This window comes from Oratosquilla oratoria, chromosome 22 (genome assembly GCF_046742065.1).
Source record: "Oratosquilla oratoria isolate Oo_2021 chromosome 22, ASM4674206v1, whole genome shotgun sequence".
Classification (NCBI taxonomy): domain Eukaryota; kingdom Metazoa; phylum Arthropoda; class Malacostraca; order Stomatopoda; family Squillidae; genus Oratosquilla; species Oratosquilla oratoria.
This window is the reverse complement of record NC_134798.1, coordinates 49,488,630-49,512,106: the sequence shown is the minus strand read 5'-3', so window position 1 is coordinate 49,512,106 and position 23,477 is coordinate 49,488,630. Positions and strand designations below refer to the sequence as shown.

At 41.4% G+C, this 23,477-nt stretch overlaps 1 protein-coding gene and 1 pseudogene across 1 annotated transcript; one reads left to right on the top strand and one right to left on the bottom strand.

The window, feature by feature from the left end:
- The first annotated feature begins 10,286 nt into the window (after positions 1-10,286).
- On the top strand, positions 10,287-10,610 carry LOC143037382 (protein FAM200A-like). Its single transcript, XM_076205518.1, has one exon. It carries the CDS (start codon positions 10,287-10,289, stop codon positions 10,608-10,610), a length of 324 nt encoding a protein of 107 aa, XP_076061633.1.
- Positions 10,611-14,308: 3,698 nt separating this feature from the next.
- Positions 14,309-16,870, bottom strand: LOC143037568 (uncharacterized; annotated as a pseudogene).
- Positions 16,871-23,477: the final 6,607 nt, after the last annotated feature.

Here is a 23,477-nt window from a genome sequence, read left to right as displayed (position 1 = left end):
AGCGAAACGACCGAACAAAGTAGCCAAATGTAGCGAAACGACCGAACAATGTAGCGAAACGACCTAGCAATGTAGCGAAATCGTTGGTAGCGAGCTGGCCATGTAGCGAAACGCCCAAAGGGTTACAGGTACTTTATAAACCTGCACAAACCGTATTTTTTATCGTATTCATATCTCAAATGCGATAAAAAAAAATGTATAGAGAAATGTAGCGAAATGAAAAACAATGTAGCGAACTGGCCATGTAGCGAAACGACTGAACAATGCAGTGAACTGGCCATGTAGCGAAACGACCGAACAATGTAGCGAAATGGTTGGGAGTTAACTGGTCATGTAGCGAAACGCCAAGAGGGTTACAGGTACTTTACAAACCTGCACACATCGTATTTTTATCATATTCATACCTCAAAGGCGAAAAAAAGTGTAGCGAAATGTAGCGAAACGACCTAACAATGTAGCGAAACGACCGAAGAATGTAGCGAAACGACCGAATAATGTAGCGAGCTGGCCATGTAGCGAAACGACCGAACAATGTAGCGAAATGGTTGGTAGCGAACTGGTCATGTAGCGAAACGCCCAAAGGGTTACAGGTACTTTATAAATCTGCACACATCGTATTTTTGATCATATTCGTATTTCAAATGCGAAAAAAAAAAACAGTGTAGCGAAACGACCGAACAAAGTAGCCAAATGTAGCGAAACGACCGAACATTGTAGCGAACTGGCCATGTAGCGAAATGGTTGGTAGCGAACTGGCCATGTAGCGAACTGGCCATGTAGCGAAACGACCAGATACGCGGTCGTTTCGCTACATTGTTTCGGTCGTTTAAGCATATTGTTCGGTCGTTTCGCTACATTTCGCCACACTGTTTTATTCGCATTTGAGATCCGAATATGATAAGAAATACGATGTGTGCAGGTTTATGAAGTAACTTTGTGGGAGACAAGAATTTGCCTAATGATACGATTTGGCGGTAGATAAGGTTAACAAATTATCTTAGAAATTAAAATTGATAGCTTACACTTCAAACGGGGATGAAACAACTTTCATTGCAAAGAAAAGAAATTGGTCTCTTGCAAAGTAAAGAAATTGGTCTGTTGCAAATAAAAATTTATTTGTCATCGCAAAGGAAATAAATATTTATGCTCTAGTTTGGACGGACAAGCACCCGTTCAAGTACAATATGCCTGTTTGGACACTACTACAAAGTTTTTAGGGCCTATACCAGTATGAAAACAAATCCTACGGAATAAAACTAAGATGGGCCTAAGCGAACATAGGCCTAGCGGGCGGACAGCTTGATTGGCCTACCGTGAGTTCAAGCAGGGAAATATGTCATATGTGTTTAATACTCTACGCAGGCACCTGCTGGCCTTTCTAGACAGGCTGAGGCATCTACTTCAGGCTCTCAGTCTCGTTGTCAGCAACGATATAGGAAGGGATGGGAAACAGACCCTGCTTTCAAGTCGTGGCTACAGCAAACACCTGAACAGTATAAAGCTGGGTGTAAAATGTGCAACGTTACTATGACTGCAGAGCTAACAGTGCTAAAAAGTCATGCCAAAGGCAAAAAACACTCCATATTTCAAGGGTACAACGGACTACCAGGTACCAGTATCAACCTTCTTTAAGAAAAAACAAACCACAAAAGATCCTGTGGATATGGCAGAAATAAATCTGGCAAGTATTCTAGCTGCACATAATGGGCCTTTTAAGGTAATGGATCACTTGTCAGAGGTCTTGAGAGATAGTTTGAGTGACTCCAAAATAGCACAGGAATTTGCTATGAAAAGAACTAAAGCAACTGGAGTTGTAACTAAAGTCATTGGAAAGTCCTACAAAGAACAACTTGCTCACAAACTAAGAGAAACAAAATTTAGCGTTCTTACGGACGAGTCTACTGACGTTGGTTCCATAAAAAAAAATATTGTGTTGTAGTAAGACTCTTTTATCATGATCCTGAGTGTGTTGAAAGTAAATTCTGGGAGCTGTGTGAAGTTTACAATACACCCAACCCTGAAAATGTCGGAAAAGGAGCCACTGCACTGCTAGTTATCTCTATAAGGGATTGATAAAAAAATTGAGAAACATGAAATCTCAGTTACACAAATGATAGGTTTTGGGGCTGATGGGTGTAGTGTAATGATGGGAGCTCATAATTCAGTTGCAAGTCGCTTCCGTAATGAATGCATTGGTCTTTTTGTAATCAAATGTGTTTGCCATTCTGCTCACCTCTGTGCCAGCGAGGCTTGTAATGCTTTACCTAGAAGGCGTGAGGATTTAGCAAGAGAAGTGTACAATTTCTGTAAGTGTAGTAGCAAGCGCCAGAGTGAATTTGTACAATTTCAGTCTTTCATTCACTTGAAGCTCCACTTTTAATAAGTACTTTCAGTCAGATAAGCTAGTGATAACAGTGCTCCATGAAAAAGTAAGTGTTCTTTTTAAGGATATTCTCCTTTCATTCAGGGAGAGAGAATATGTAATGAAAACAGAGCTTTGTTTGATAGATCCAAATAGAAACAATAAGCATCTCAGTGATGCAGAAATACATCTAGGTGTAAGTGTTACGGGAAATTCAAGACTCCCGTGTAACAGCAAAGAAAATCTGAGTTGCAGAATTTTTTCCAACGCTGCCGCAACTTTATATATGTTGCTTGCTGTGGAATTAAAAAGAGTTATGATTTCAGCGACAATGTCATCTCAAAACAGAATTGTTTAACTCCAACTAATGCTTTATCATTGAGTTTTAGGAAGTCAGTTCCTTCTTTGGTACCCCTAGTAACTGCATTGCCCCTTCTTATACCTCCAGAAGACAATTCATTATTGCAAAGACTGAATGATCGATGGCGAATATTGCCACTGGAGTGTGACAGCTCAGCCTTGAATACAGAGGACAGGGATAAGTTTTGGACTGCATTATTAAAAGATAAACCAAACTTAACAGAACTTTTACAGTGTGCACTCTGTTCTTAGCCTACTCCATTCGAATGCAGAATGTGAGAGTTTTTAATAAAAATTAACCTTTTCAAAATTAAGGCAAGAAATAGGTTGAAGACAGCAACTGCCGCATGGAGTATTTTTATGTCACCCATAAGAACGGACAACGATGTCGAGGGGTGGCATCATGCCATTAACCGTAGGGCAGGTGACAGGTGTGGCTTGCCTTTTTACCAACTCATTGAATTGCTTCATGACGAGGCAAGAATCGCCAGCCTTCAAGTCCGCCTCGTATCAGATGGTAAACTACGTAGGATTCAGAGGAAAAAGTAAATTCAGTTGCAGAAGAAGATCCTCGATATTTGGCAGGCCTATAGCGACGGTAGGAAAACGGCGGAACAGCTTCTGAATGCGTCTTCTCACTTGAACGGTCCCGTGATCAGTCACCAGTAGGCCCATCAAGTTGTCCGTCCACTAGGCCTATGTTCGCTTAGGTCCATCTTAGTTTTATTCCGGATTTATTTTGATACCGGTATAGGCCCTAAAAACTTTGTAGTGGTGTCCAAACAGGCATATTGTACTTTAACGGGTGCTTGCCCGTCCAAACTAGAGCATAGATATTTCTTTTTTTGAGATGCTTAAAAATGGCAATTTGCCGACAAGATTGACGAGATAAACACCATATGAGGACGGAGCCTTTATTTGTACGACGTTTCGCTTATTACAGCTTTTTCAAGCACAAGTTGAGACACAAATGCTTGAGATTAAATAAGGGGAAAGGAGGGACCAGGGAGAGAAAAGGGGGGGGAAGGAAGAGGAGGAGGAGGAGGAGGAGAAGGGAGGGGGGATTGGACACTGGGAAAGGATGAGAATGCTGGCCCAAACGTCCGTGGGCGAAATGTCAAACCAATTTCTTTTCTTTGCAACTGACCAATTTCTTTTCTTTGCAATGAAAGTTGTTTCATTCCCGTTGGAAGTGTAAGCTATTAATTTTCATTTCTAGGTTATTTTGTTAACCTTATCTATCGCCATTCTTCGGTCGTTTCGCTACATTGCCAGTTGGCTACCAACCAGTTCGCTACATTCTTTGGTCGTTTCGCTACATTTCTTCGGTCGTTTCGCTACATTCTTTGGTCGTTTCGCTACATCCTTTCGGTCGTTTCGCTACATTCTTCGGTCGTCTCGCTACATTTCGCTACACTGTTTTTATTCGCATTTGAGATACGAATATGATAGAAAATACAATGTGTGTAGGTTTATAAAGTACCTGTAACCCCTTGGACGTTTCGCTACATGGCCAGTTTGCTACTAACGATTTGCTACATTCTTCGGTCGTTTCGCTACATTCTTCGGTCGTTTCGCTACATTGCCAGTTCGCTACCAACCAGTTCGCTACATTCTTTGGTCGTTTCGCTACATTTCTTCGGTCGTTTCGCTATATTCTTCGGTCGTTTCGCTACATTGCCAGTTCGCTACCAACCAGTTCGCTACATTCTTTGGTCGTTTCGCTATATTTCTTCGGTCGTTTCGCTACATTCTTTGGTCGTTTCGCTACATCCTTTCGGTCGTTTCGCTACATTCTTCGGTCGTTTCGCTATATTTCGCTACACTGTTTTTATTCGCATTTGAGATACGAATATGATAGAAAATACAATGTGTGTAGGTTTATAAAGTACCTTTAACCCCTTGGACGTTTCGCTACATGGCCAGTTTGCTACTAACGATTTGCTACATTCTTCGGTCGTTTCGCTACATTCTTCGGTCGTTTCGCTACATTGCCAGTTCGCTACCAACCAGTTCGCTACATTCTTTGGTCGTTTCGCTACATTTCTTCGGTCGTTTCGCTACATTCTTCGGTCGTTTCGCTACATTGCCAGTTCGCTACCAACCAGTTCGCTACATTCTTTGGTCGTTTCGCTATATTTCATCGGTCGTTTCGCTATATTCTTCGGTCGTTTCGCTACATCCTTTCGGTCGTTTCGCTACATTCTTCAGTCGTTTCGCTACATTTCACTACACTGTTTTTATTCGCATTTGAGATACGAATGTGATAAAAAAAAAATACAATGTGTGTAGGTTTATGAAGTACCTGTAACCCATTGGACGTTTCGCTACATGACCAGTTTGCTACAAACGATTTGCTACATTCTTCGGTCGTTTCGCTACATTCTTCGGTCGTTTCGCTACATTTGGCTACGTTGTCCGGTCGTTTCGCTACATCCTTTTGGTCGTTTCGCTACATTCCTTGGTCGATTCGCTACATTTCGCTACACTTTTTTTTTTTTTTTTTTTTTATCGCATTTGAGATATGAATATGATAGAAAATACGATGTGTGCAAATTCATAAAGTAATTTAGTAGGATACGGAAGCACAATTTGCAAAGTGGCCATGTAGCGAAACGACCTGTAACCGCTACAATCTTCGGTCGTTTCGCTACATTTGGCTACATTCTTCGGTCGTTTCACTACATTCTTTCGGTCGTTTCGCTACATTCTTTGGTCGTTTCGCTACATTTCGCTGTACTTTTTTTTTTTTTTATCGCATTTGAGATACGATGCTAGCATTGCCCCATTTACAGTTGCTGTCTTCAACCTATTTCTTCGGTTAATGTTGAAAAGGTTAATTTTACTAAAAACTCTCACATTCTGCATTCGAATGGAGTAGGCTAAGAACAGAGAGTGCACACTGTAAAAGTTCTGTTAAGTTTGGTTTATCTTTTAATAATGCAGCCTAAAAATGATCACTCTCCTCTGTATTCAAGGCTGAGTTGTCACACTCCAGTGGCAATATTCACCATCGATCATCCAGTCTTTGCAATAATGAGCTGTCTTCTGAAGGTATAACAAGGGGCAATGCTAGCAACAGAATGTATGAAGTCTACAGGATCATGCTGTAAAAACTTCAACCCAACAAATGATATGTATTCTCTCTTGGCAGCCAAGGAACTATACAGTAACACCTCACATTCTGACTCATGTTATAAGTAATTTTTTTTTTTTTGTAATAATAATAATGATAATAATAATAATAAATAAATAATTTTGCACTGCGCTTCCCAGCTGATGAGGCCTTGAGCACAGTTACACACACACACACACACACACACACACACACACACACACACACACACACACACACACACACACACACACACACACACACATATATATAAATATATATATATATATATATATATATATATATATATATTACAACAACAAAAATTACTCAGCCTGTCTAGAAAGGACACATTTCCCTGCTTGAACTCACGGTAGGCCAATCAAGCTGTCCGCCCGCTAGGCCTATGTTCGCTTGGGCCCATCTTAGTTTTATACCGTAGGATTTGTTTTGATACCGGTATAGGCCCTTAAAACTTTGTAGTAGTGTCCAAACAGGCATATTGTACTTTAACGGGTGCTTGTCCGTCCAAACTAGAGCATAAATATTTCTTTTCTTTGCGATGACAAATAAATTTCTTTTCTTTGCAACAGACCAATTTCTTTTCTTTGCAATGAAAGTTGTTTCAACCCGTTTGAAGTGTAAGCTATTAATTTTCATTTCTAATTTAATTTGTTAACCTTATCTATCGCCAAATCGTATCATTAGGCAAATTCTTCTGTCTCCCACAAAGTATTTTTTTATCATATTCGGATTTCAAATGCGAATAAAACAGTGTAGCGAAATATAGCGAAACGACCGAAACAATGTAGCGAAACGACCACGTATCTGGTCGTTTCGCTACATGGCCAGTTCGCTACCAACCATTTCGCTACACGGCCAGTTCACTACATTGTTCGGTCGTTTCGCTACATTTGGCTAATTTGTTCGGTCGTTTCGCTACACTGTTTTTTCGCATTTGAAATACGAATATGATAAAAAAATACGATGTGTGCAGGTTTATAAAGTACCTGTATCCCTTTGGGCGTTTCGCTACATGACCAGTTCGCTACCAACCATTTCGCTACATTGTTCGGTCGTTTCGCTACATGGCCAGTTCGCTACATTATTCGGTCGTTTCGCTACATTCTTCGGTCGTTTCGCTACATTGTTAGGTCGTTTCGCTACATTCTTCGGTCGCTTCGCTACATTTGGCTACATTCTTCGGTAGTTTCGCTACATTCTTTTGGTCGTTTCACTACATTCTTTGGTCGTTTCGCTACATTCTTTGGTCGTTTTGCTACACTGTTTTTTTCACATTTGAGATGCGGATACGATAAAAAACGCGATGTGTGCAAATTTATAAAGTAATTTTGTAGGCTACGGAAGCAGAATTTGCCTAATAAGGCAATTTGGTGATAGATAAAATTATATTTATCGGCCCTTGTTTTATTCAATCGTCAGGCAGATTATCCGGTAGATAATCATAAAACAGTGACTTATCATGCACATTACCAGAGCTGGGTGCATTCCGCTTTAGTTTGGCCGCGGTTAGCGCTCCCAAACTATTGAAGCTTAAGAGACATGTTCATAACGAAATAAAAGTCCGGTAGGCCACATACTATACCAAATGAAATTTTCGTAGGCCACATACTATACCGGCACCTATATTTCTTTAATATTTTGGGAGCCCTAACCGCGGCCAAACTAAAGCGGAACGCACCGAGGAACGCGCCCAGATCTGGTAATGTGCATGATAAGTCACTGTTTTATAATTATCTGCCGGATAATCTGCCTGACGATTGCATAAAACAAGGACCGATTAAAAACAATTTTATCTATCGCCAAATCGCCTCATTAGTCAAATTCTGCTTCCGTGTCCTACAAAATTACTTTATGAATTTGCAAACCTCGTATTTTTTTTTATCATATCCGTATCTCAAATGCGATAAAAAAAAAGTACAGCGAAATGTAGCGAAACGACCAAAGAATGTAGCGAAACGACCGAAAGAATGTAGCGAAACGACCGAAGAATGTAGCCAAATGTAGCGAAACGACCGAAGATTGTAGCGGTTACAGGTCGTTTCGCTACATGGCCACTTTGCAAATTGTGCTTCCGTAGCCTACTAAATTACTTTATGAATTTGCACACATCGTATTTTCTATCATATTCATATCTCAAATGCGAAAAAAACAGTGTAGCGAAATGTAGCGAAACGACCAAGGAATGTAGCGAAACGACCAAAAGAATGTAGCGAAACGACCGAACAACGTAGCCAAATGTAGCGAAACGACCGAAGAATGTAGCAAATCGTTTGTAGCAAACTGGCCATGTAGCGAAACGTCCAATGGGTTAAAGGTACTTTATAAACCTACACACATTGTACTTTTTATCACATTCGTATCTCAAATGCGAATAAAAACAGTGTAGTGAAATGTAGCGAAACGACCGAAGAATGTAGCGAAACGACCGAAAGGATGTAGCGAAACGACCAAAGAATGTAGCGAAACGACCGAAAAAATGTAGCGAAACGACCAAAGAATGTAGCGAAATGGTTGGTAGCGAACTGGCAATGTAGCGAAACGACCGAAGAATGTAGCGAAACGACCGAAGAAATGTAGCGAAACGACCAAAGAATGTAGCGAACTGGTTGGTAGCGAACTGGCAATGTAGCGAAACGACCGAAGAATGTAGCAAATCGTTAGTAGCAAACTGGCCATGTAGCGAAACGTCCAAAGGGTTACAGGTACTTTATAAACCTACACACATTGTATTTTCTATCATATTCGTATCTTAAATGCGAATAAAAACAGTGTAGCGAAATGTAGCGAGACGACCGAAGAATGTAGCGAAACGACCGAAAGGGTGTAGCGAAACGACCAAAGAATGTAGCGAAACGACCGAAGAAATGTAGCGAAACGACCAAAGAATGTAGCGAACTGGCAATGTAGCGAAACGACCGAAGAATGTAGCGAAACGACCGAAGAATGTAGCAAATCGTATGTAGCAAACTGGCCATGTAGCGAAACGTCCAAGGGGTTACAGGTACTTTATAAACCTACACACATTGTATTATCTATCATATTCGTATCTCAAATGCGAATAAAAACAGTATAGCGAAATGTAGCGAAACGACCGAAGAATGTAGCGAAACGACCGAAAGGATGTAGCGAAACGACCAAAGAATGTAGCGAAACGACCGTAGAAATGTAGTGAAACGACCAAAGAATGTAGCGAACTGGCAATGTAGCGCAACGACCGAAGAATGTATCAAATCGTTTGTAGCAAAGTGGCCATGTAGCGAAACGGCCAAGGGGTTAAAGGTACTTTATAAACCTACACACATTGTATTTTCTATCATATTCGTATCTCAAATGCGAATAAAAACAGTGTAGCGAAATGTAGCGAAACGACAGAAGAATGTAGCGAAACGACCGAAAGGATGTAGCGAAACGACCGAAAGGATGTAGCGAAACGACCGATGAATGTAGCGAAACGACCGAAGAAATGTAGCGAAACGACCAAAGAATGTAGCGAACTGGTTGGTAGCGAACTGGCAGTGTAGCGAAACGACCGAAGAATGTAGCAAATCGTTAGTAGCAAACTGGCCATGTAGCGAAACGTCCAATGGGTTACAGGTACTTTATAAACCTACACACATTGTATTTTTTATCATATTCGTATATCAAATGCGAATAAAAACAGTATAGCGAAATGTAGCGAAACGACCGAAGAATGTAGCGAAACGACCGAAAGGATGTAGCGAAACGACCAAAGAATGTAGCGAAACGACCGAAGAAATGTAGCGAAACGACCAAAGAATGTAGCGAACTGGCAATGTAGCGAAACGACCTGTATCCCACTGCCTCATATGCTTGAAGACTGTGGCTGTCCTAAAATAGTACAACGTGCGCCGCCAACGGGAGACAGAGCACCGATCGTCAAACTTTGCGCCGCTGCTTGCCGCCGAGAGGAAGGACGCCATCGTTAGACTATCAGGCAACCTGTAGAAACAAACTTCGCTCATCCGCAAGCAGAATGCTGAGGCCGAAAAGGCGACGCGCGCCAGTTATGAAGTCTCCCGCATATTTGCTCGCCGAATGAAGTCATTCGCGGAAGGGGACTTCATCAAGGAATGCCTCCTCGCTGTAGCGGACTCCGTCTGTCCCGCACCGTTCGTCGCCGCATTGAGGATATGTCGGACAACGTGCACGACTCACTCAAAACACGCAGCTCGAACTTAGTCGCCCTTTCCCTCACTCTGCATGAGAGCACGGACACAAAGGACACGGCCCAGCTGGCCGTTTTCATCCGCGGCGTTACCGCTGACCTCCAGGTGTGTGAGGAATTACTCCAGCTTGTCCCGCTGCGCGGCACCCCACTGGGCAAGACTTCTGCGACGCCGTGTTGATCAGCACTCCCTGGACCTCTCCCGTCTTGTATGCGTGACGACCGACGATGCCCCGGCGATGGCTGGGGAGAAGAAGGGCGCCGCTTCTCTGCTAGTGCGCCACTGTGAAGCAGCCGGATATACTCAGGCCATTAACATGATGCACTGCATCATCCACCAAGAGTCTCTGTGCGCCAAGTCTGCCAACCTCGTTGATGTCATGTCTGTCGTGGTGAAGGTCGTTAACTCCATCCTCTCCCGCAGCCTTAACTACCATCAGTTCCAGGTACTGATGGGCGAGGTGAACGTGCACTACAACGACCTGCTCTACTTCTGTGAGGTACGCTGGCTGAGTCGTGGGGCCATGCTGTCTCGTTTGTGCGACCTACAGCAGGAGTTTTGAATCTTCCAACGTCAGAAGAACCTTCCCTACGCTGATCAATTCTCTGATCCGCGGTGGCTAGCTCGCCTGGCCCTGCTCACCGACATCGCGGCGCACGTGAGCGCCCTCAACATGATGCTGCATGGCAAAGATATTCTCGTGACAGATCATGTACGCGCATATCACTGCCTTCGAGGTTAAGCTGCGCTTGTGGAAGGCTCAGTTGGCTTCTGGTCAGTTTGTGCATTTTCCTCGCCTTGCTGCTTGTGCCCCTCACGACGTGGACCTGGACACTTGCGTTTTGCAGGAGTCAGGGTGCTGGCTGCGGACTTGAAGCTTTTCACTGCTCCCTTTGAATTCCCCGTGGAAGATGCCCCTGCCTCCCTGCAGATGGAGTTGGTGGAGTTGTAGTGCACCGATGAAATGAAGACGAAGTTCCGCACCTCTTCTCCGTTGTCCTTCTTCCGCGACACCGTCCTCCCTTCTAACAAATTTCAAAAATACATTGCGCATGTTTAATGTATTGTGGCCATGTTCGGCAGCACCTACTGTTGCGAACAGCTCTTCTCCAAAATGAAGTAAGCGAAGTCTCACCTTCGCTCCCAACTCTCAGACCGCCACCTCAATGATATTCTTCTGTTGTCTACCTCAACTATCGAGCCAGACATGGAAATACTTCTTTATGACAAAGAGCACCAGCAGTCTCATAGATTTGTAGGGTGTTCAATGCAATTCTTGTATAATTTTTTCATTGTATTCAATGTATTGTACAAAATAGAGTAATTCTGGGGATTTCGTTTTTCACTCCGGCTCGTGGCCTCCATCCAAAAGTCTCATCTGGCCCTCACTCTGAAAAGGTTGCCCGTCCCTACACTATATGGATGAAGGGATGATGAAAAAAACTCAACGAGACCCTGATTCGTTTAAAACTGGAATACGTCAGTAGTATAGTCCCCACACGGAATGAAAGATGTAAGGAAGATCGAGAGAATACAAAGGGCAGCAACCAAACTGATCCACAGCCTAGAAGATAAATCATACGAGGAGAGACTAAAAGCAGTAGGTCTGCCAACTTTGAAGGAGCGAAGGGAAAGAGGTGATATGATTATAGTGTTCAGGTCATTAATGGGGATATATTGCACTGACAGAAGAGATCTCCTGATTAAAGATGGGAAGATTTTAAGAAACGATGGAAGTAAATTAAGACCACATGCCTAAAAGATGTGCGGAAATACTGTTTTCCATATAGATGCATTAATATGTGGTGATATAGCCCAAGCTCTATATAGCTTAGGTGATATAGCCCAAGCTCAAACAATGCAAATCTAAATATGATCATTGGAAATAAAGGATATAGATTAAGTTAACATAAAAATGAAGGAGACTACAAGAGACAATAAGGCCTACACTAGGCACTTCCATGTCCATTACCACCTGTCATCTCCATCCATAGTTGTCTAACCATTTCTTGAAACAACCGATAGTTTCAGAGCTCACTACATGGTTACTAAGTTTATTGTATTCGTTGACCATCCTATTACTAAACAAGTTCTCACCCATTTCCATCTTAAATATAAATGTGTCCAATTTAAATTCATTACTGCAACAAGTCCTGCCCTGTTGTCTTAATATGATCACCTTGTTTGCGTCCTTGTCAAAGCCTTTAATCCACTTGAACACCTCTATTAGATCACCCCCGCACTCTGCGTCTTTCCAGAGAGCGTAAGTTAAAGTGCCTAAGCCTCTCCTCGTAAGATAAATTTCTGAGCCCATGTATCATTTTGGTCATTCTCCTCTGTACTGATTCTAGTGAATCGATGTCCATTCTATAGGACGAAGACCAAAACTGTACCGCATAGTCAAGCATGGGTCTAACCGTAACCGTCCTAGCAATGAAACCTAATGATCTGTTAGCTTTATTACTGGCTCTAATGTACGGTTTCCTGGATTAAGGTCAGGACTCATTAGAACTCCCTCGCACTCACTTTTCTCTAAAAACGTGTTATCTAAGCTATATCTGCTTTCGGGGTTGTGTAGCCCTACGTTTAACTCGCTGCACTTTGAGATATTGAAGTCCATTTGCCATTTCACCGACCATGTGAATAATATGTTAAGATCTTCCTGCAGAATCTCGGCGTCTTCTCCTGACCTAATTAGGCGTCCTATTTTAGAGTCGTCCCCAAAATTACTAACATCACTATTAACCCCATTGTCCAAGTCGTTTATGTAAATAATGAGCAATAAGGGACCTAAAACCGAACCCTGGGGAACTCCACTAGAAACACTCCCCATTTGGATTTTACACCATTTATGGTGACCCGCTGTTTTCTGTCACTGATCCAAGCTCTAATCCATTCAAACATTTTTCCTCCTATGCCATGGGCTTTGACTTTATTTAGTCTCTGGTGGGGCACCTTGTTGAACGCTTTGCTAAAGTCAAGTTAAATAACATCGTAAATATCATTGTAATCCGACGCCTTGTATACTTTAGTGTAAAAAGTCAGCAGATATATCACACACGACTTACCCTTGGAGATACCATGCTGTGAGTCACAAATCAAAATCTCTCTCGATATGATCTGATTCTATTAGCTATTATGGATTCAAGCATTTTACCTATAACTGATGTCAGATTGGCCTGTAGTTGTATATAGACGATTTATCTCCCTTTTAGAAAACAGGAACGTTGCCTGCTCCTAGCTCTGGTATTACCAATGCATGATATTGTTTTGTGTATTTTTTCCTTTAATTTCAGAAACTAATTCCAGTTATTCATGGTTAATTTTGGTAAAATGCATGCTTATGCATTTGCTTTATGTAAAAATACATTCCAATGTACTGAAATGTGTCAGGACACTAAGATCATGCCTTTATACCTATGAGCAAAGTTATTGCAAATCTCATATTTTGAGAGGCCAACTAAAATCAAAGATGGCGACTATGACATGGTGATAGCACTGGTTACCTATCTTAGAATTAATATAGACACCATGGACCACAACTGTACCAAATTTCATGTTTTTGTGAAGTGCACAATCCTGACAAATTGTGGTCCTTCACCGCTGTACTAAATGCCTATTCTCCATTTTTTATCATACCTATCCTCAACTTTTTGTAGTTCCAACTTACTACATCCTTTAATTTCAGTCATCATATCTAGACTTGAATTCATGTATTGTTCCACTAGGGGCTATTTCACCCCCCCCCATGTTATTTATGTATCTGTATAGAAAACTGCATATCTTCATATACTTTAGACAATTGGCCTTTTTAAAATTGTTCTCATGACTTCTAACCCTTTCATCCATAACCAAATCACTTGTCTATACAACCTATCCTCTTTTGTAACCTGACTAATGTCATAGCTCCTCTTTCTCTTAGGTCTTTAAAGTACCCAGTGCTTCTGTCTATACAACCTATCCTCTTTTGTAACCTGACTAATGTCATAGCTCCTCTTTCTCTAAAGTCTTTAAAGTACCCAGTGCTTTTGGTCTTTTCGCATAATTATGGTTTATTATCTGTCAGGCTGGGGATCAGTGTTGGTTGCTGTCCTATCATGTCAGCATTCACAATCTCTTTGATAATCCATTCATCACCTCGATCGTTTCTTCCTCTTCTTTTACCAATTTCATATTAGCACGTCCTTCTTGTACCATATTCTTCATAAAGAAATTAGATTTATACCTTTTTTCTTGGGTGAGGGGTCAATAATACAAGAATTCTTATAAACCTATATCTTTGATAAATCATATCACATAGTATAATACATATTGTCTAAGCAGGCCCAAAGAAGATTTTTTTTTTTTTATCAAATTTACACAAGGCAAACTAACATTCTACCAAAATTTACACAAGACAAATTAACATTCTACCACTTTCTTCACAATGGTGACTGGATCAGGTTGATAATAATGGTTAGTTTTGGCGGTGAAAGCAATCACAAAGATTACAATGTTGATATTATATAATCCTAACAATTGGACCCACTGAAATTTTACATGCTCTATAAGAGACATGCTGGCTTGTAGGCTGAGCCAACTCAGCATCAAAGTCACTGCGGCCGACATTTTGTGTTCTTTCTCCGTTTTTTTTTTTTTTTTTTCAAAGTGAACAGCACAATCTTTATTCACACCAAGTGTGTCACAGCCTATTGAAAACAGTTGGCATAGTAAGGGCTGCCCACTTTTGATAACCTTCGAAAGTGATCACCATCAGACAATACACTTCCCAACCAATTCTGAAACTGAACTGCACACCAACTACACACTTTGTTCCCTGGTTGAACAGCAATGAGACTGCGAGTACGGGTTATACACATAAACATTTTTGTAGCACTCATGGCGTTACTTCAATTACATTTTTCAAAATATTTTGATATAATTGAACTCAGCAACGTTACAAGTCGTATCACTAAAACAGTGTTATCAGATCCACCTTCCCATGTCCTAATGTGCTTATGTTTACAAAAATTTTCAACCTTAGTCGTCCAAAGCTCTCCAAAACAAATGCCTTCAACTTGACCAATCATTCTGCAAAACTTGAATTTCAATTTCGGTGAGCTTCAATCCCAGATAAGGTCGTCTCCAACAGTACCGAGACCATATCAACACTTCTATGCAGTCTACGAATGCAGCTGGTGCATGGGTTCTCAGAGTTGGTGGCGTGTATACAATATTACTCGATATGGAATTTGCCACATGGCTAATTGTGCATGAGATCTTTGAAGAAGCGAATAAGCCCTTCCCCTGAACCAGATGAGGCCGCACCTTTTCCTCGAAGTCCTTGGAGCACCCCGACTTCCTCTTTAAGATGTGTCAACATTTCCACCCTCTTTTCCCATTTGGGCTTCTTCTGCAACTTCTCAGACTCGATCATGAGGTCGATGTACTCCTTCGTGGACAGTGGGTTGGGTTTGAGGGCAATGGCCTCCAACTTCTCCACGTGTTGTTGAGCGTCTCGTATGAGCTGGAGGAGTTTCTTCCCTAGGTTTTCCATGTCCGTTTCGATGGCGGCGATTACTTGTTGTTTGCTCTGCTTCCCAGACTTGGCTTTCTCATAGCGGTCCAGGAGTTCCTGGACAGTCCTCTTCTCTTTCACATAAATTGTCTCAAAGCGAAATCCCATGTTCTTGTGAACATCCCAGTGACAATTGGAGGGGCAGATACGACAAGTGCCGTCAGTCATGGCCCAACAGTTCATCTTGTTGCTGTCTTCTGGGATGTAACAAGGGTAGTGGCACGTCATGTTACACTTGATGCAGTTCGTGACGTGTTCTCTCTTATTTAAGTCAATCTTGTTTATTTTGGGGACTTCGATCTCCTCCTCATAGTCCTTGCTGCCAGTCATGTCGTCATCGAGACGCGCCATCATGTCCCTCTCCTGCTCCAGGTTAGCCAATTTGCCCAAACCCAGATGAATCTGGTTCTGAAGACCTACAACGCACAGTTGCAGCCGATTCCTCTCTTCCAGAACGTCTTTGGTCATTTGAAGACTGACTGGGGACGTTTTTCCCAGCTTGATGAAGAAGTTGTTCATACTACGAATGCCCATTTCCCAGAAAAGTTTGCTGATGTAGCCAGAATCTTCGTCGTCAGAATCAGAGTCTTCGTCGGAATCTGACCCGTGGACATTGTTGTCGGCATACACGGCACTGTTGTTGAACTTGTAGAAGCCCTCGTATTCCACTTTAGCTTCCTTAAGGGCCTCCAGGACTGGGGGATTCTTGGCATCAGCAAAGGTGGCCATAACGTAGATGTTGCTCTTCACATTCTTCCCAAACATCGAGGAGAGGCCGTCGAAGACGTACCTCTGCGTTTGGGTTAGTCTTGCAGTAAACGAAATGCGTGGCGAAGCAGATGCCGTCAACTTCAGCGATGCCGCAGTTCTCCAGGAAGGTCTGCAGCTGTCGCACAATTTCCCGATCTCGCTGGATCCCGCGGGTGTCCCCGAATTCCGGGCTGTCGATCAGGATGCAGTTGTGGGAGGAGGGCATCCCCGGCTGGTGATAGAAGATGTAGGCAGTGATGAAGTCCGTCTGGCTCTCGGCCGGGGACCTATTGGGAGAATCGGATTCGTCGATGAGGATGAACCGGAAGTTGTCTCTGAAGTCCACCCCCGAAGATGTAGTTGACCACTGCATTGATTAGAGTCGTCTTGCCTGTTCCAGTAGTCCCCACAAAAAGGATGACCTTACTGGTTCGTTTGGTTGGATGTCCAAGAGACAGCTTTTGTAATTTGTGTTTGTCGTCCCTGTGATCCGTCCTCATCTCCAACTTTAGAATTCAAGTCCTTCAATTTTTCCACTGGGCACAGTGTACTCTTGGCAAACCCTCTCCTTCAGGTCTGAGGCAAGAGACCTTGATGCCCATAAAAGACGATGAATACCTGAATAAGTTTAATACGCAAACAAGTAATACTCTCCTACATGAACAATTGAAACTAAGGAAAGAACCGGAGAGAATCAAATGAGTGAACAAAATATACTCGCTTTCATGTCGTCAGTTGACATCAGAAACTCAAGGAGATAATTGGATAGAATAAAATTAAGCAGCAATAATAAGGTCCAGGTGGGGTCTCTTTCAAGGGATCATAACATTAATTTGGATCATTTCTCCCACACCGAATACGAACTCAACAAGAAGAGGCCAAAGCCAAAAATTTTGATGGGAGGACGGAAGAGGAAAAAGAGTTTTTTTTTTCAATTTGTCAATCAGATGAAGAAATTGTTAAAAAAAAAAAAAAAGTAAGGCAGTATTGCAAAGGAAACACCACTCTTGGAGTAGCATATGCTAAAGTTAATGGCTTACTACCTCACAGTCGACTTGTGTGGAAATTGGAGCATGTTGGAGGACTGAGGCAAACTGCTAGAATGGATGGAAAAAAATTAAGGAAAGATACGTGAAGACCGTAGTAAAAAAGGTCAAGATGGATAGGAGTAACGAGCGGAGTACCACAAGGTTCAGTGCTTGAGCCAATAATGTTTCTTGTCTATGTCAGTGATATGATGGAAAGAACAAGCTATGCCAACATCTTTGCAGGTGATGCAAAAATCACGAGAAAAGTGAAAATAAGGAGGACGGTAGACTATTGCTAAATTATCTAGACACTATTTTTTTACGGAACCAAGAAAGAGAAATGAAGTTTAATAAAAAAAAAAAAAAAAAATGCAAGGTACTAGGAATGGGCAGTGGTGGCAAAAGACCATCCTTAAAGAACTCCTTGGAAAGTGAACCCATTACCAAAGCAAAAGAGGAGAAAGATTTGGGAGTGTTGATAAAAGACGAGATTGTGGGAGAGACATACGGATTGCTGCAGAAGATCAACATGGCGTTTCACTCTGTGGATGAAGAGATGAAGGGAAAACTCATCGAAATCCTGATTTGTCCAAGACTGGAATATGCATCAGTTGTGTGATTTCCACACAGAGTGAAGGATATAAGCAAGATCGAGAGCATACAAAGGGCAGCAACCAAACTGGTCTCCAGCCTGGCAGATAAACTATACGAGAAAAGACTAAGAACACTGGGCCTACCAACTTTGAAAAATCATATGCGCAATCAATCCCAGAATCTTATTTGCTTTCTCAGAGGCTGAAATACACTGCTTGGATGATTTGAGGTCGTTACTGATAATTACGCCGAGATCTTTTTCACTATCCACTTTTGTTAACGAATTTCCAAATAACTTGTAATCGTACTTGCTGTTATTTTTACCTATGTGCATTACCTTGCATTTACTTGTGTTAAATTTCATTAGCCACTTTTCAGACCATTGCTGTAATTGATCTAAATCTTCTTGAATATCTAATTGGTTTGAGTGATCATTTGCCACTCCGCACAGTTTTGTATCATCAGCAAATTTGGAAACAGTAGATTTTAGTCCATGGTCTATATCATTTATATATACTATGAATAGAAGTGGCCCAAGAACGGAACCCTGAGGAACTCCACTTGCAACACTTTTCCATCCAGAAGTTTTTCCATTTAAAACAACTCTCTGTTTTCGACCTTTCAACCAATTACTAGTCCAACCTAATAGGCTACCACTTATTCCATGCAAAGCTAATTTAGTAAGTAGTCTTTCGTGTGGGACGGTATCAAAAGCTTTTGCAAAGTCTAGATATATTAAATCTATATTGTTTCTTTTGTCATAATTCGAGACAACTGTGTTGTAGAATTCGAGTAAGTTAGTCACGCAAGAACGTTTCCGTCTGAAACCATGTTGGCTATCATTTATCAAACGGTTACTTTCTAAATGATATTCGATAGCATCTCTGATGATAGTTTCCATTATTTTTCCTACGATCGAAGTCAAACTAATAGGCCTATAGTTATTTGGTTTCTTTTTGTCACCTTTTTTGAATATGGGAGTAACGTTAGCTAGCTTCCATTCTCTTGGGACATCTCCGGATATGATGGATTTCTTGAAAATAATTTCTAATGGAACAACAATCTCATTTTTCATTTCCTTTAAGATTCTTGGATGCCAACCGTCAGGCCCTGGTGTTTTATTAACTTTGAGTTTGTCTATACACCTTTTAATTTTTTCTTTTGTTATATTTACCGTAGTGAGTAAGTTTACCCCAGACTTTTCACAGGTTTCAGTTTGGAATTCACTTTGAGGTGTTTCGTTTACGAATACCGAGCTAAAATAATTGTTTAAGAGATTACACATTCCTTCATTTGAATATTCAAGTTGACCGTCAGCAGATAATAGTGGACCAATGTGATTCCTAACAACCTTTTTATCTCTAATGTAACTATAGAATTCTTTGGGATTCTCTTTGGATTTCTCAGCGATGTTCATTTCGTATTGTCGTTTTCTTTTTCTTATTGTCTTTTTTAAATCTCTCTGTATTGATACATAACTTTCATAGTCATTAGATGCACCCGAGCACTTATATTTCTTATAAGCCTGTCTCTTTTTAGCAATACTTTTTTTCAGTTTCTTTGTCGAGCCACTTTGGGCGAGCCTGATTTGGGGGACGTCTGTCCTTAAAAGGAATGTAAGTTTGAATCATCTTAGTGAGCGTATTTTGAAATATTTCCCACATCTGATCTACAGGCCTTTCGTTTAATTTTTCCTCCCAATCTGTAAGCTGAAGCTCCTGACGTAGTTCTATGAACTGAGCTTTACTGAAATCGGGTATTTTAGAAGCACAAGTATCTATCCTAAAATTGTTTAGGAGTTTGAATCTGACTAAGTTGTGATCGCTATTTGCAACAGATTCACCGACTTCTACATCAGTTGCCATGCTTTCGCGGCTAGTGATCAATAAATCGAGTAAGTTTCCATATCTTGTGGGCTCTTTTACATGCTGAATTAAGTAATTGTCACCAAGAAAATCAATCAAGCGACTACCTATATGGCCATGTTCAAGGGTCATCCAATCAATGTCAGTAAAATTGAAATCACCCATTATCAATAAATCCCGGTTGCAGAAACTAGACAGTTCTTGAAATAACAGTTTGTCGTCTGCTAATGATAATGTCTTTGGCCTATATATTACACCTATATTCATTTTTTGTCCATTTGTTTGGGTTAACTCAACCCACAAACTGTCATATGCATCCTGTTTCACTTTCTCTAAAACACAAGCATGAACATTGTTTTTAACGTACAATAGAACACCCCCACCTTTCTTGTGGTTTCTATCCTGATGAAAGTGTTTAAATCCCGCAATATTAAATTCAGCTTCGAACTCTGTACCATTTAACCATGTCTCAGTTATTCCTATCATATCGAGATTTTCGCTTTTGACATACGCCTGTATTTCTTGAAATTTGTTCCTAATACTACGAGCATTAAAGTACATAGTTTTAAGAAACTCCTGATTATTTCTTTTTGACACATTTTGAGTTTCAATATCATGTCTTATATTATCATTTTGTTTTTTATTTATGCCTTGCTCTATATTATTATTATTTGGTCCTTCATTGACATTCAATGCCTCATTAACATTTCTCCTATCAAAATTAACATTTCCCCCATCACGGACATCTGGTCGATTACGGTCATCCGATCTATTTTGTACATTTTGTCCCCCTACGTCACCGTGATTCACGCCGGCCTCCCGTCGTTCAGTGACATTATGTCCGGCATCCCTTTCTAAAATTATATTTTGTCCTCCAGTGACATTATATCCTACCGTGATATTTTTTCCTCCACTATAATTACATCCCATCGTGATCTTTTGTCTTCCACTGTCATTACATCCTATCTTGATATTTTGGCCTTCATTGACATTCTGTCCGGTATCTCTTCCTAAAATTATATTTTGTTCTTCACTGACATTATATCCTACCGTGATATTTTCTCCTCCATTATCATTACATCCTATCGTGATATTTTGTTCTCCACTATCATTATTTCCCATCGTGATCTTTTGTCCTCCACTGTCATTACATCCCATTGTGACATTTTGTCCTAAGACATTACATCCTAATGTGTCATTTCGTCCTCTAGCGATATTACATCCTATCATGATATTTTGGCCTTCATTGGCATTCTGTCCGGTATCCCTTCCTAAAATTACATTTTGGCCTTCAATGACATTATATCCTACCGTGATATTTTCTCCTCCATTATCATTACATCCTATCGTGATATTTTGTTCTCCTTTATCATTACTTCCCATCGTGATCTTTTGTCCTCCACTGTCATTATATCCCATTGCGACATTTTGTCCTATGACATTATATCCTAATGTGACATTTCGTCCTCTAGCGACATTATATCCTAAAATTATATTTTGTCCTATACTGGTACATTGTTCTACATTAATGCTATACTCTACACTGTTTTCCCAAGTACATTCTATTTCCCCTTCCCTTTGGCCTTCTACCCTAAAAAAGGAACTGGTTCATTACAAACTCCCACAATGAGGTTTGTAAGAACATCTTTGCCTCTGCGGGTAAGGTGGATCCCATCAGAAGCGTAAAGGTCATGGCGCCTAGAAAAGAGATACCAAGGATCAAGAAAGTGGTATCCCAATTGTGTGCACAACTGCGATATCCTATCATTGATCCCTATGGCTCTACTGTTCCAACACGAACCTGCGTAGATCCTCGGGAGGATCCCACAGACTACGTGACGGCTCCCACGTTCCTTCATCTCCTGAAGGAGGACCTTGTAATTCCGAACAAGCTCCTCTGATCTCACCCTACCTACATCGTTACTACCCGTATGTACAATCGTAACCGTGTTCTTCCGTCCTTGCTCCCTGATGGACCGGGTACAATCAACGATCCCACGGCCCGGTTGACATACAAGCTTGCAACGTCGCTTAGTCTTTCGCTGCAGGATGTCGTCATAGCCTCGAACCATGGAGTCCCCCACCACCAAGAACTCCTGGTTTCCAGCCACTTCATCCTCCAGTAGAGCAAAACGATTGACTAGAGCCAGCGGTTGCTCCACAGGGCACACGTCTACCGAACGCGGGCTCGACAAACGGGACCCCACGGAGCGCCACTCGCTCATGGCAGTGACAGTAGGTGAAGAAGTGGAACGCTCTTTGGGTTGTGGGGAGGGTTCACTCTTCTCACGGAGCGCACTCCTGAGAAGCCGAATTTCCTCCTCACACATCCTGAGACGGACCTCTAGGTTCACGCAACCTTCACAAGCCATTTCGCTCCCCCTTTAGCAATAAAAACGGCAAAGAGAAAATACAAATCAAACAACAACAAAAAATCAAAGCGGTCTCTAATAAACTAAATACGCGAAGCTTACTCTGCTTACCTTATACTATTTCTCCTACCTTTGGAATACGGTAACAGAAAACTGTTTTGAAATTAAATAGAACCCTGCACTTTATCTTATATCTGTAACTGTATAGCGCTATACGTATACAATTACAAAAACACAACACAATCACTTAACACTATTCGGAGATATAAAATTCACAGGTATTCACTAGCTGGTGTCTGTGCAGAAAAACGAGGTCTCTAGCTGAGGTCACGAGTCATCCCTGTGCATAAAGTTGTCTAACCGTTTCTTAAAACAACTTAATCTAAATTTGTCCAGTTTAAATCCATTACTGCGAGTCCTGACCTGTTATCTCGATATGATGACCTTGCCTGTGTCGAATCCATGACAGAGTCCCAGAAGGTCATAATCCCATTGGTAAAAATCCCACGCCAATTAACCTAGGCCTATATTCATTAATAGATTTATCAAATGAAATTATACTTCATATAGTGTTTATTGATACTATCAACATCCTGGAACATAAGAGAGGAAGAGAGAAGGAGCTTGAATATTCATTACTGCGAGTCCTGACCTGTTGTCTCGATATGATGACCTTGCCTGTGTCGAATCCATGACAGAGTCCCAGAAGGTCATAATCCCATTGGTAAAAATCCCACGCCAATTAACCTAGGCCTATATTCATTAATAGATTTATCAAATGAAATTATACTTCATATAGTGTTTATCTATACTATCAACATCCTGGAACATATGAGAGGAAGAGAGAAGGAGCTTGAATGTGTTTGAGATGAAGTGTCTGAGAAGTATGATGGGGGTTACTAGGCTAGATAGAGTGAGAAATGAGGAGGAGAACAGGGGTGGAAAGGGAGTTGGGAGATAGGGTTGATGAAAGAGTATTAGGATGGTTTGGACACATGGAAAGAATGAGTGAAGAAAGACTAGTAAAGGAGGTATGGAACAGATGTGGAGGGAGTGAACATGAGGGGACGTCCTAGGATGAGATGGATGGATGGGGTGAAGGGGGCTTTGGGGAAGAGGGGAATGTCTGTTCAGGAAGGACGGGAGAGGACAGAAGACAGGGGTGAATGGAGAATGGTTGTATATGGAAGATGTGATGCATGAGGTGGAATGGATGGGGGGTGAGATAGTGTGTGTGAGCAAAATTTTGACGCAGCCCGAAGG

Excerpts from the sequence above, each read along its gene's own strand:
- LOC143037382 (XM_076205518.1), top strand. The coding sequence starts at position 10,287 with ATGGCTGGGGAGAAGAAGGGCGCCGCTTCTCTGCTAGTGCGCCACTGT.